The 14,857-nt window shown below is 36.5% G+C and overlaps 1 protein-coding gene across 2 annotated transcripts in view; it reads right to left on the bottom strand.

Annotated features, from left to right (window-relative positions):
- Positions 1-14,857, bottom strand: part of ZNF106 (zinc finger protein 106) — a 58,418-nt gene that overhangs the window by 4,527 nt on the left and 39,034 nt on the right. For both annotated transcript variants that reach the window (XM_040226836.1, XM_040226837.1), the window contains 10 exons: positions 13,053-13,833; positions 12,646-12,701; positions 11,400-11,545; positions 9,231-9,365; positions 6,919-7,035; positions 4,472-4,663; positions 3,962-4,024; positions 3,160-3,279; positions 2,572-2,643; positions 1,698-1,769 (listed from right to left, as the gene is read on the bottom strand). In XM_040226836.1, coding sequence (XP_040082770.1) covers positions 1,698-1,769; positions 2,572-2,643; positions 3,160-3,279; positions 3,962-4,024; positions 4,472-4,663; positions 6,919-7,035; positions 9,231-9,365; positions 11,400-11,545; positions 12,646-12,701; positions 13,053-13,833 — 1,754 coding nt within the window. The remainder of the gene's footprint in view (positions 1-1,697; positions 1,770-2,571; positions 2,644-3,159; positions 3,280-3,961; positions 4,025-4,471; positions 4,664-6,918; positions 7,036-9,230; positions 9,366-11,399; positions 11,546-12,645; positions 12,702-13,052; positions 13,834-14,857) is intronic.

The raw sequence follows: 14,857 nt of genomic DNA, 5'->3' as shown, positions 1-14,857 counted from the left end.
AGCCCCTATTCTTTAATTTATTCTTGGCTGGCAAATTCAACAAAGCCAGAGGCAACCAAATTAATCATGAATTTATTCAGAAACTTTGAAAAGCCTGGGAAGTCTTTTGACAGTTCAGTATTTTGAAAAGGCAAAGCACTAATGTAGCCATTACGTCTTTAAATAATGAAGCTGTTAGCAAATATAGGCAAATTAAATAAAATTCAATTCAAACTATACTTATTCTTTTTTAAAAAATTTATTTTTAATTGAAGGATAATTACTTTACAATATTATGTTGGTTTCTGCCATACATCAATATCAATCAACCATAGGTATACTCCTCCTGAACCTTCCTCCCACCTCCCATTCCATCCCGTCTAGGTTGTTATAGAGCGTGGTAAACCATAATAATTCTTTATCTTACCGTCATAAAAAGAGTTTCTCAGTCCATTTATTTAAAAAGACAAAGAGCTTTCCTGTAATACTTGAGTAATTTTTAACAATTCTAAGAATTGTTGGGTTGTAAACTTGAAAACACAAATGTATGATAAAGAAAACTACATTTGTGGAAATACTGGCAGAAAACTGCCAAGGAAGTCTGTCTTTACTCACAATTTTTATCACTTGAATCACAGTCTTGTGATCTTTCTTTCTTTCTTTTTTTTTTTTTTACTGTATTATAAATGTGGCTATATTTCAATTGTTAGTCAGAAAGCATAAAGACTCTTTTGTTTTGGCTTTCTTTCCTTACAGGCTTTTAAGAAATTATTCTAACATGTTCATTTCTAAAAAGTAATGAAATTTTGAATTTTCCCTCTGTAAACACTATTTCATACCCCCAGCTTTAATACCAGAAAGTATTTTCCTCATTTCTCTAGATAAGTCTATTTTGGATACTGTTTTGAATTAAGTATGTTTTGGAATAAAACATGAAGTATGTTTTGGATACGTTATACTAGATTTTGCCTGTCTTCACTGAGAACACTAAAAATCAAAGATAGTGATGTATAAAAAGCTGAAAAGAATTAGGCCAGAGACAAATCTAAACTCAAATTTTAAAATGTGAGCATCCAGTTCATCAATGCTGAAAAGGGGATTAGGGTTTAGGGGAAAAAAATTCAGTGCCAGCCACTTTTCTCTGGTCAGTACTATTAGAACTGATGAAATAAATTAAGGTTTATAAGAAACAGTGAGAAAGTTTTGAGGTTTAATCGCCATCCTCCACTCTAAAATAAAAACCATGAAATTTAGACTAGTGAACCGAGGTTTAGAACTTCAAGAGGGCAAATTTTTATTTGTCTATTTCTCAAAAACCAATGAACCAACCAGACTACTAACACATGTAAATGCCTGAAGAATGGGTAAAATGTTGTAGGCAGGTTATGAAAATAAGCACTTCCACTTTTCTTTCACACACTTCTGTACTATTGATGTTTTTGTAGGCATGTATTAATACAGTAATAAAGCAAAATAAAAAACACAAAGGAAATAACCTCTGAATGGACACTTAAACATAGTTCGTATCTAACCTTAAGATTGAACTTTCACTATAGAATTATAGAAGCATTTTATGTACTTTTAAAAAAATAAGCTTATTTGTCCTATGGTGGAAGACTCAATATGAAAATGTTAAACCAATGATAACGAAGATCTATAAATTGGCCTGGGGTTGGGCAACATCTAAGTCTGGTGACAAGAACAGTTTCAGTCCTTACCCAGCAGCGGTAATTCTGCATCAGATTTAGCCTCACGGCCTGAATACTGCCATCATAACAGCCAGTATAAATCTAGAGAAAAATGTTTATCATTATCAGACTAAAACAACACACAATAAAACTACTATGAACATCCTCAAAATAAGAGTCAAAAGCTGGTAGCACTACAACAGGAAACTATAAACCTAAGCCCAAACTAGCCCCAGAGTACCACAATAGGAAAGCATCTTATACATCTTCCAGTCTGGATACTTGGAAGCTATGCTCCTTAGAAAGCCGGGACTGTCATTGAGAGCAGAAGTGGCAGGGCTCAGAGGCACTGCTTATACTTCAACTGGTGTAGCTCTGGCTTCTGCTGGGCATTACATATCAGGCTTCTGAATTTCACTAGGACAAAGGCTCTACAGCTTAAAGTTAGAAAAATATCCATTCTGGTTCAACCTCAAAATTTAAAAATAAAATCAAAGATTAGTAGGGTTACATGAGTTAGCTTCTACTTTTAGGTCTGCTATACTATGCCACAATGACCAAATCTCCTGACTCTATTCCAATGTATTGTCCAGATCATAATGTCTCTGAAAAATACACCACTCACCTGTTTTTTTTGGAAACACCTTAAATTTACCTTCTATTTAATGGTGGTATTATATTTTTTTATTCTAACTATTTTAGTTCTTAGTAAAAATGGGATATTCAAGAGCACTACTGGGTTACTTCTCAATATTATAATACCAAGAGATAGAAAACATTCAACAATGAGGCATATCAAAAACAGATGTCATTTTTGGAAGTGACAGTAACATTACTAAGAGTCTGTAGAATTTTTAGTAAACACATTCAAAAGCAAACATGTGGCATGGCAAATTAAACTCACCATACTTTTATGGATGGTCATACACATAATCATGTCTTTGTGTCCTCCATAAACCTGCAATCGATCATGCGACTTAAGTGGAGGCAGGGCGGGGGGGAAAAAAAGAAAGAGAATCAAGGTTATTTATACCTTGTGTTTAATAAGCATAGTCCCTGAAGGCTTTTGCAAGTTTAAAACTGTACCTCAGGTATCAAGCTGAAGCACCAGTCACTTGTTAACAGAAGCATAATAGAACAGCAATCTTTTTAAGTCCTCCTCCTCAAGGGAGGAGCTGGTAATTGGAGGGAAAAAATCCCCACCATTTCTGTGTAGTGTCAAAGTCTCAAACCTGAAATTGTACACAGAGAACCACACAGATGTGACAGGCTACAGCTGCCCTCCAGAAACCATAAATTTTGACACCTGTGAACCTGACGAGGTATCTCAGGGCAATATTTCTGAAAGTGCTGTCCAAGGGCCAAACTACTTCATAATTCTGAGTTCCACCCCAGCCTTTCCATATTAAAAAAACAAACAAAAAAACCCCACCAAATCCAAACAGACCATCTCTCCAAATCATTCAAACAAAATAGTGAATCTAAATTCTACCTGTAACTCATAGACACGAACAAATTTATCCAAGCAAGCAGTCACCATCACTTTCCCTAGGATATTCACCACAGTCACTGCATGATTGTGACCTTTATAGATCCGGACAAGCTCACCAGTCTGCACCGGAAGAGAGACAAGAGTCACTAGACTGATTTCTAAGAGTCTTGACTTTTGAGATTTATAATTCTGTAATTCTAAAAGAGGTAATGATGAGACTACTTGTACACACATGTAGCTGTACTAATTTTAGACAGGTGAAGTATTCTCACAAGCATTTGTTACTTATATAAAATATATGCACTGTATCCTGATGGAGAGAACCCAGTATTACAGAGAGAGAAGGGTCACAGCTCTGTGTGTATGTATTTTATAGTGTTCGAAGTATATTCACTTTTATCATTTCATTGGATCTGGACAAAAAGTTCCTGAGGCTGAATAATCTCAGAAGTTCAGACTAGGAACTGAACTTCAAAAGTGGCCTCTATGACCCAAGCAGAGTCTCACAGCTGTTTCTATTTGTGTTATTTTAAACAATATATCATATCTACTTTCTTAGAGCCTCAGATGCTCAATATGTCTCACATTTAAACGAGACATTCAAACTAAACCTGATGTAAACTTTTGAGTCTGTCCCCCACAAAGAATTTTAATTTCTACAGTGCTTAACAGTATCTAAGAGCTTATGGACAGGGATTATTATTAAGTCTTTCCACTAGAAAGGAGGCTTAATTTAAATTGCAAGAGGAATCCCTTTAAGCTTTATCCACCATTTTATTAAAGATATACCAGCAAAGCTTACATGAATGTTGTGAGCATGGACTGACTGATCACTGGAGCCACTGAATACAAGGTCATTCACCACCTTAAAGAAAAAACATTCAGTGAGTGAGATTCAGTATAAAGTTCTGAGGTTTCCTTTAACTTGTAATACACATTGGCAAATTCTACTTTCCACCCTGTTTTGAGATGAGCATGAATGAGGTATAAAATAAGTTTCTCAGACAAATTTTCTGAACTGAAATTTATGTGCTGCCACTAAGTACTCTGATAAACTGACAACATATTATTGGTTTTGTTGCTTCTTTGGAATGATTACGAAGTAGAACAGCATTTGAGTATATCTACATTCTATACTAACATATTTGTCTCTCAATTAATATGCTAAAAATCAGTACATCCTGTGGTGATTCTAGGCCTAAGGAAAAGGACTGTAACCTCCTGTATTCTAAATAAGGCATTAGAAAACATGGGAAATTTCATTTGAACTCTTCTGTTTGCACCAGACAATGAACTCCTGTTTTATACTTGCCTTCATGCAGAGGATGGTTTTGCTGTGGCCCTCCAGAGTTCTAAGGAGCAATCCATTCCGTGCATCGCGTACGCTAATGGTACAGTCGTAAGAACCCACAACCAGCAACTTTCGGGCACCTTCCTGAGCTGTGGCAAGACAGCTGACAGCCCGAGGGCCATGGCATTCAAAGATTTCAAGTCGTTTGTTGTTCTGAAAATTAAGCCACCATTATAAGTAAAAACCACTTAGTTGGAAAAACTCAGCATCAACTAATCCAAATCACTACCTTGATACAAACTCTAAATTCTAACACCTATCTGTAAGTTTTTATATCCACTGTATATCCCTAACTCCCCAACCTCTGCCATTCCCATTCCAACACTCTCTGTATTCATGACACCTTCTTCCTCCATTCTAGTGGGGATAGTCTTACGTTATAAACTCATTTCTATCTTTGACCCATTTTATCCTGATCATAATTAGAATCTGGTTCTCTTTTTATGTCCTCTCTCACTTCCCTTAAGTCAGTGACATGAAAGAGAAACCTTTTTTCCATATTTGAATACATTTTCCATGCCAAAGACCCAAGAAGTCTGATTTTTGTCATCTAAAATGTATGTACTCTATTTGTCATGGCTGCTTCCAAAATTCTCTTTGAGAACTACTTTCTTAGACAACTAGTTTCTCATTCTTCAACTTTTATGTTATTCTGACCTTTTTCTGACCTCTGGTTCTGTTTCTCTCTCATAACATTAAGTTAAACTATAGGAGCCTTTATGTCAGTCAGCACAGCATGGTCACATCCTGAATGTGGATGTGGATAAACATTCCTTTACTTCAGATTTTAGACTTGCTTTCCTTACTCCCAAACCAATCTTGTTCATAGTTTCCTACTTTCCCCAAACTCTAAAAAGGTATTTTAGGTGCAAGTATACGACAAAACTCCCAGAGACTAGGCAAGAGCAGCAGCTGGGAACCTCAGTCTCAGCCATCTTAAAATGCTGGGGAGATAGATGAAAGGCATTCAGGGCCCAAAGGTAGACAGGCCAAGGTCAACAGCCCTGGCTTTTTGATGAGCCCCATCATCAAAGCACTGCATTCCAGGAGTGTGGGCAAAACAGAAAAAAGGCCCAGCCCTAACAAGGATTCAAAATTCACACCTCTGTAAAAACTCTCAAATCTCTGTCTCAAAGTCCACTTTGCTAGGGCTTTGCAACGATTTAAAGACCATTTCAAAAAAACAAAAATAAAGATCATTCCCATTTGAATTTGTCATCATTTTGCCCCAAAAGTCTGGCTCCTAACTTCATTTACCTTTGATTACATTAATCTCACAAAATAGAACTGGGTAATTATCAAGTTTTAGCCTTTAAAACATTTAAAATCTATCTTGTCTTCTGTGATCTATTCATATCAAGTGAACCAAATAATTTGATATTTGATTATATATGGGCTAGTTTCTTCTAATTTGATTCTAAGCTTTTTAAAGGCAGAAACCATAGCATATTTTACTGCATTTCTTGTATGTAGTTCCAGATAGCTGGTAGAAGGAGAGACAGTAAGTACTAACTAAACATATGATATTCTAATTAGGCACAATACAGCAAACTTCTAATACACTGTTAAAAGATGACCAGACGGCCTTGGGATAGAATGCCACAACTAATTAGTAACCAAACCTATCACTTCTACCTCTGATTACATTTTTTATGCATTCTCTTCACTTTAGTCTACATGTCAGCTGCTGTAACAAAGCCTCCTAAATGGTCTCCAAGCTTCTACTACTATCAGTATTTTCCAATCTGTTCAACACCAAAGTGACTTTTTCTAAAATACCAACTGGATCATGTCTCTCATGCTTTAAAGCTTACAAGTTCAACTACATTAACAAAGCACACAGAGCCATCAAGAATTGGCCTGTGTTCGTTTCCTAAGCCTTATCCTGAGACCTACCACATAACCTCAATAAACATAACACAAACCTCAATAAAGGTTTGCTCAACAAATGGATTCAGATTTGGGTCAGGAAAGAATGAGGCCCAAGGGCATGAAGGCAAACCTTGACTTAGTTCAGTTTACAGAACAGGCTACTTTCATGATACCATAAATCAGTTCTAAACAATATCACTGTCATACTCAAAGGAATTTAAGCTCACTTTTCATGGTGTCATTCTTAAAATGAGACAAACTTGTTTAACCCATGACTCATTATTTGGCCCCAAATCATTAGGCTTGGTTTAATTTAGTAGAGTTACACTTTGGTCCTGGCACACTTGGGCCTGAGCAGACAGAATGCATCTTGTTTCACTTACAACAGAAGGTAAGTTTTTGAGCAGTAGTTAATTCTGCTGCTTTCTCTTACACACACAAAAAAACAGGAAAATGGCCTTGTCTTCGATTTCTTCCCTCACACACACCACTTCTAAGTGGCATGGGAGTTCAGCCTTCTCTCCCCTACCACTAACCTTTATGTTGAAGGTGACCACAGTGCCATTAGCCAGTCCTGCATAGAGAATTCTCCACCTACTGTGAAGGCAGAGAACCCGGTCTTCCAGCTGTAATTGCTCCACACACTCTCGAGTCTGATAAAAACACACAACACCTGATCAGTAGAGGTTAAAAGCAAATAAGGTATGAAAACAATCCTCTGTGAAACAAGAGTGTGAAATTATTTCTTATGAGGAAGAAAATGTTGCCTCCTCCATTTTGTAGAAAAGTATCTTAGACTCTTTTCTGCTTTGAAATTTGTGGCCAAAGAACCTCAAGCTATAGGTAACATAGTAAACAAATGTAACTTCTAATAATGTTACCTATGTTTCTAACTTGGAATGTAGAAATTCTTCAAAAGGCACTATGAACTGGGTTTTAGCCTCTTAAATAAAGTAGCTAAAAAGCTGCACTTGTCTAAAAAGGAAAATAAAGATTATAGTTGTATTATCTGATAATTGCATTAAAGTACTATGTGCTTTCCTGCTACTGATTCTCTATTTCAACAGCTCCCAAATGCCTCCTTTAAACCAGTAACAGGTTAGCTGGTTTATAATTACCCAAAAAGTTTTCAAAATATATAGAACACCAAGCTTCATCCCTAAACCCTGAGATTCTAACTCAGTAGCCCTGGAATATGTTTTTTAAAAAATTTCCTTCATAATTCTGATGCATATACAAGTTATACAAACACAGTTTGAGCTGATGTTCATAAAATGATTTCCATGAATTCCCAGAACTGTGTTTTATCGATAAAATCTAATTACCTAGAACAGGGCCAATTACATAGTAAGTACTCAAGATTGAATGCTGTTGAATGATACTAAGTGACTAAATAATAAAAAAAGAACTGTTAATGTGGATTTGTCTATTTCTCCCTGTAATCCCATCAATATTTCTTTACATATTTTGATGCTCTGTTATTCTCTGATAAGATAGGTCACTGTTCTATCTATCTTGAATGTCTTCTATATTGACCCTTTTATCGTTAATAAAAAGCTACCCTTGTTTCAGTAGTATTCTGTCTTAAAGTCTATTTGCCTGATAGTAATATAACTACTCTAGCTCTTTTTGTTACTATTTGCAAAAAAAAGTACATTTTCCCCTCCATTCTTTTATTTCAGCCTACCTGTGTCACTGAATTTAAAAGTGTCTTGTAGACAACATAGATTTTGATGTTTGTTCTTTATCTAGTCAATCTCCTTTAAATTTGAGTGTTAATTCACATTTAATATGATTATTAAATATGGTTAGATTTAGATTCCAATTTGCTTTCTATTTGTCTCATTTTTATTTGTTTCCCCATTTCTGCCTTGTTTTGTATTAAACAGTTTTTTTAGTATGCCATTTTAATTCTCCTCTATTAAATTTTTAAGCTATCTTTCTTTGCATTATTCTTTAATGATTGCTTTAGGGCAGCCATTCTCAGAGTGTGACCCCTAGACCAGGAGCATCAGTATCACATGTTTGAAAAATAAATTCTTGGGCTCTATCCTGACCCTACTGAATCAGAAACTCTGGGAAAGGGATCTAGTAACATGTGTTTTAACAAGCTCTCTAGGTCCATCTGATGCACACTGAAGTTTTGAATCAGCCTTCTAGAGATTACCTCTTTAAACTGTAACAATCTAGTTCAAGTTAATATTGACTTATCCTCAATAAAATATAAGAACCTTGTACCAGCATAGTTCTAGCCTCTCCCTTTCTTGTGTTCCTGTTATCTCACATATACCATCTATATACATTAAAAACCTAATTACGTGGTATTATAACTTTTGTCTTAAATAATTAAGTCTTTTAAAGTTAAGAATTATGTATTTTTTTCCTGCTCACTTATTTTTATATTTTAAATATTATGCAATTGTGTATATATATGTATATTTTAATGCAAACAATTTTCTCTCATTTCTTATAATTCATTTAGAAAATTCTTTCTCAGAGGAGAGATCTATTTCTAAGTCTTTAAGTTTAAAAACTTAACATTTCTTTTTCTACCTAATATTAATTTTGGCATATGACATGAAAATAAAAATCAAGAGCAATATTTGTTGGAAAGATCAAAAGAGGTATATTATTAACAGTAGCAAGTGAAAAGATATGCAGAGAGAGACAGAAAACATGGTTTAGACCTAAGCCTCATTTCTACCAAAGGTTATAAGTGTACTGAAACAGATTTAAAAGCAAGAAGATGAACAGAATGAAGCATCTGTCTCAGTGTCTCCACTCTACACAGTAAATATAGTCAAAGTGCTTCAGTATCATCACTTTTGATTTCTCTGGACCCACTTACCTTAACATTATAGCAGCGAATGGTATGATCACTGGAACCAGTGTAAAGGGCAGCATTCTTCCCAGAGGTCTGAGTAACCAGGAGGCAGTTCACTTTGGAGGTATGGCCCTCAAAGACACCAATGCACTTTCGACTCTAAAGTCAAGCACAGTTTAGATCATTACTTGTGGATATAGATGGATAAGATAATGTATTTCCTTAAAAAAAAAAAAAGCTAAAACATACAGTTCATGTTTGTGTCCCCAGAGTCTAGAATAGTACCTAGTATATGGTATCAAAAGGTGTTCAGTAAGCACCTGTTCACTGAATGCCCAGTGAACAGAGGTACCTGCAACTTATATGTTAACTGAGCCATACCAAAAATTGCTTAGGGCAATTTTCTATAAGATAGATCAGAATTTTAATTAATGCTAGGCCAAGTCTCTCTAGTATATGGACTAAAGTGCAAGCAAATTCAAACTGTAGTTAATTACCCAGATAAGTTGCTGCATTTGATTAGTATGTAGACAAAGCTTCACAATATTCAAAGACATGCCATCACAGGTCCTAGTGTCCCAGGTGTGGTTTCATAATGGAACACCCTGTTATCTCTGTGCACATACTGTTATATATATTTACAATGCACATACATACCTATACCAGTTTTACAATTTAGAGTTAGAGCCAATTGCCCAAATCTTACATTCATACCTGCTGGTACCATTGCTTTCTTCCTTCAGTCATCTCTGTTGCCCTTCATACATTATTAGGCTAAAGGACCCTATATACTGGTTGCCTATAGTAAACACATTTTCTCAGTCCATCGTCTAATCTTTTGACTTTCAAAGACTTCATCAATTTCATATATTTTCACTATAGTTATTCAGACAACGTAGTGTTCCTAAAGTTTCTTGGCTATCATTATCGATAAACAGAATTAGTTTGACATATGTTTTCCTAGTACTCAAGTATGGATATGAGAGGTAGACCATAAAGAAAGATGAGTACTGAAGAACTGATGCTTTTGAACTGTGGTGCTGGAGAACTCTTGAGAGTCCCTTGGACAGCAAGGAGATCCAATCAATCCATCCTAAAGGAAATCAGTCCTGAATATTCATTAGAAGGACTGATGCTGAAGCTGAAACTCCAATCCTTTGGCTGCCTGAAGCAAAGAACTGACTCATTTGAAAAGCCACTGATGCTGGGAAAGATTGAAGGCAGGAGGAGAAGGGGACGACAGAGGATGAGATGGTTGGATGGCATCACCAACTCGACGGACATGAGTTTGAGCAAGCTCCAGGAGTTGGTGACAGACAGGGAAGCCTAGCGTGCCACAGTCCATGGGGTCGCAAAGAATTGGACACAACTGAGCGACTGAACTGAACTGATACCCTGTGTGTGCTCAGTTGTGTCCAACTCTTTTGCAACCCCATGGACGGTAGATCACCAGGCTCCTCTGTCCAAAGAATTTTCCAGGCAAGAATATTGGAGTGGGTTGTGATTTCCTACTCTAGGAGATCTTCCCGACCCAGGGATCAAATCTATGTCTCTTGTATCTCTTGCATTGGCAGGCGAATTCTTTACCACATGCCACCAGGGAAGCACAAATGACTCAAAACTCAAAAGTCCACTATAAGAAAATTAAGAGTTATGAGCATCAGATTAAGCATGGGGTAATGAAAGACTGCTGCTCTTATTAATAACTTGCACAATTCATCAACTCTCAGGGAAAATGCCTCCTCTGACAATTTCCCAATGTTCATTCTATCCCTTCTCTATGATGTAGCAACTAGGTGACAGATCTCAGCATCCACTCCAGGGCTGGGACCTGACTATCTCTAGCCTATTGTTATAATTCCATCTCCTTTTGCCAAGTGACTGTTTAGGGAGGAAAGCACAGGACCCTTTTTTGGCGGTGGGAGGGAAAAGAAACTCTTGTGGCTATTGACATCTGGGAGCAGGAGAACCTGCTTTAGGAAAAGCTGATACCAGAGAAAATAGAAAGGAGATAAAGAAAGAATTTAAGTCTCTGGTGACCCCACTGACTCACTAGATCAACTGTATCTGAAGTTAGTCTAAAGCCTACTCCATCTCTGGAAAGCAAACAGACGTGTGTTTAAAAGAGAGCAAGTTGGGAGTTTCTAAAACCTGTAAAGAAGCAAAAACATTCAAACTGATGCATCAACTTACCACTAGATTATAAGCTCGGACAGTTTTATCTGCTGAACAGGTATACAGTAAATTCCCAAATATCTGAATTGCATTCACTGCAGCTTGGTGCCCCTCAAAGCTCCCTTCTGTGGGCTCATCGTCATCTCCTGGCTCTGAAGATATTTCTAGAAAACAATATGTTTCGGAAATGTGTCAGCTTGTATCTCAAAAAATACTAAGAAATTTAAAACATTATGAAAAAGTGGTCCCTGGATTCTCCTAAAAACCTGGTTCGCCTAGCAAAACACCACATTCTCATTAGTGACCTTCATTATGAAGATTTCATATTAAGAAAAGGTAGGGAAGGCCTTTCTTTTAGGGAAAAAATATTTACATAGTGAGTTTTTGAATGATACCTTTTAAGGCACTAAATATCTTTCCACATCCAGTCTCCTCTGCTGCCAGTTATTTTATTAAGGCATTATTTTTAAAGTAATTTCTTCTCAAAGCAAAGCCCCCCACCCCCAGAGCCAACAAAATCTTAATACAGTTGTCCCCTGGTAACCAAGGGGGATTGGTTTCAGGATTCCTCCACCCAACATGTACCAAAATCCACAGATGCTCAAGTCCCTTATATAAAATGGCATAGTATTTACATATAACCTATACACATCCTCCCGTTTACAGCTGACCCTTGAACAGCATGCTTTGAATTGTGCAGGTCCACTTACACACAATTTTTTTTTCAATAAATGCCCATTACACGATCTGTGATTAGTTGAATCCATAGATGCAGAACTGAAGACACAGAAGGCCAACTATTCTAATTAGCTGAACACACGAGAGATCCAGATTAGAGATGTAAGAAACTGAAATGCCAGGATTTGAGGATTCAGGGATACCAGTAACTGCTGGTCAAAGCATTCCATCCTCTTGGTAATAAGCCCAGTCCCCCATTCCCTATTCTATAAGCATATTTAAGTAGATTTAAAGCCTGGCTTTAATACTTACAAAGCTTTTTTCCTGTGATTAATTTATCAATTCACTCATTTTTTAAAAATATGTAAGATTTATTTATTTACTTATGTATTCCAGAGTGTATGGACTCTATAGTGATTAATAGCTGTGGCTCATGGGCTTAGTTGCCCCAAGATGTGTGGGATCCAAGTCCCCAGACCAGAGATCCAACCCATATCCCCTGTATTGGAAGGTCGACTCTCAACCACTGGCCCACCAGGGAAGTCTCTCCTGTAATTCATTTAAATAAAACTGAACAACCAAATACCTGAAGAGTTCTTTGATCCTTTTATGGAGGAGATCACAGTCTGAGTTTCTGCCACACTACAAAATAATAGCAAAAGTCTTCTTAGCATCTGTGTGAACAGGACAGGTAGGAAAACTTGTATTTTCCTGACTCAAAAAATTATTCTAAACAATGGAAAAAATAGCAACGATACAAGATCAGTTTCTGCATGTGAAATTTTTATATGAAAGGAAAAAACAGTAAATATTTACAACACAAGTGAGAAAGCAGAAACTCTCCATTGCTAAGGAGATATCCATAATCTGTTATTCATCCCTACTGATTTTCTATAAATGTGACTCTAAAAAATTCTGATTTGGAACAAAAAGTTGTTTTCTAATGAAAGAATAGTGAAAGCTGCTCTGATTGGACCAACACAGTATCCTTACCTTACAGGGATGCCATCTTTATTGCGAGTGCCAATCTCACTGGTAGAGCTAACTTCATCACAACCAGAGCGAGAAGTTTCTAATGAATTTTGCTCTGTGGAGTTCCAAAAATCCTTTTTAGATGGGCTATCTGGTTTCTCTTCTCCAGATTCAGAAGAATCAATGGCTACCACTTCTAACTGAGGATTAGGAAGTTCTAGGACTTCAACAGACGAGTCACTATCTGGTTCATCTCTTACACTTTCTTGTTCTGGGCCAGTTCTGCTATCTTCCCAGGTGGAGGTTGTCACTTTCCCCCCTTTAGCAGACTTTCCAGTTTTTACTTTCCTTACAGGTTTAGAAGTAAATACATCCTGTTCAGTGTCACTGTTCTCAGGAACATGGGCAGCCCGGAGAGTTTTCTTCTTCCTAAGTTTCTTCTTTTTCTTGTTCCCCCTAGCTTCAGCTGATGTCAGAGTGGACTCTGCCTGTTGTTCTGGCTGGTCAGCTGCAGAGTGGGGCTCTTTCTCTAAAGGGGTTTCTGAAGCAAAGGATAATCTTGGAAAAGAACTGGTACAGGCTTCAGACCCACTGTTGCCTTTGTTTGGCTCTTCACTTTCTTTATCTATGCTAGGAAGACCAGCTGATTGGGAAGAGGGACTGTTCCCTCTGTTTCTGGTAATTCCTTGCTCCACAGAAAACTTCAGTTCTTGGCTAGGCTCATGGAATCTCTCTGTTAGCTCTGATAAGGACAATGCTGCAGTGGTAACTGGATAAACTGGACAACTGTCACTGATCTCTCCTGAATTGAGAAGGAAAAAAAAAATTATTCCATTGTTTTTGTGCCTGCTACGTGTAGTCATAAACTACAATTATCACTGATTGAATTTCTATCAAATAATATGACACTTTGATGATATGTTAACAACTTTAACAGTCATGGTTTAGTTATCTCACTCCTCAGCTTCCCATAACCTACATGTATTTCTAGCACAGTATGTATACACTTTGCCTTGCATTAATCTCAAATAATGTACATGTCTTATATCCTAGAAAAGCTCCTTTTATGGGCAGAGATTGTTTCTACTGATCTTTTCTCTTTCTTGTTTGACACAATGAATGTGAATTATTTTTGCAGTGAGAAAAGGAAATCTAATAAAAGCTATTTTTGAAAAAAGTGTCACCACATTAAAAAAAATACTAAATATTATCCATATAAAAGAAACAAAATTCAATATGAAAGATAACATATATTTGATGTACATATCAATGATTAGTGATGCAACAGACAGCAAAATTTAGGATGATTCTTCAGACTTTTTGTTTAAAAAAAACCAAGAATACCACACAATATCAATTTGTTTCTTAATTTTCAATATAGCACCATTGTAGTTATACAAACTTCAGATAAGATTTTAAACAACTTAGAAGTTATTCTCAAATGGTAACCAGATAAGGATTATTTTATAAAGACAGTAAAATCCCTGGCTATTTGTCAAAACCCCCAAGTTCCTGTTAGATGATCCCAAACACCAGAGCTCCCAGCCTTTCATCATGGCCACCAGTTCCTCAGGTCTGTATTAACCTTAGTGTTTACTTGAAATGATAAAAACAGTTAAGTAGTGAGAAATCCAGAAGAGGAATATTATCTAGAAAACTGACTGAACAACTTCAATGCCATTTATCTCATGAAAAACAGACAATTCTGCACCAATCCTAATAAATGGAACCTGTTACATGCTAATCCAAAGTCAATTTAGCAATCCTGTATTAGAGAAAGTTAGGAAGAGTTACCAATATTTAAATAATGCTCCTAAATAAGAAGA

This window comes from Oryx dammah, unplaced genomic scaffold, assembly GCF_014754425.2.
Source record: "Oryx dammah isolate SB20612 unplaced genomic scaffold, SCBI_Odam_1.1 HiC_scaffold_26, whole genome shotgun sequence".
Lineage (NCBI taxonomy): Eukaryota > Metazoa > Chordata > Mammalia > Artiodactyla > Bovidae > Oryx > Oryx dammah.
This window is presented reverse-complemented; position numbering and strand designations above follow the sequence as displayed.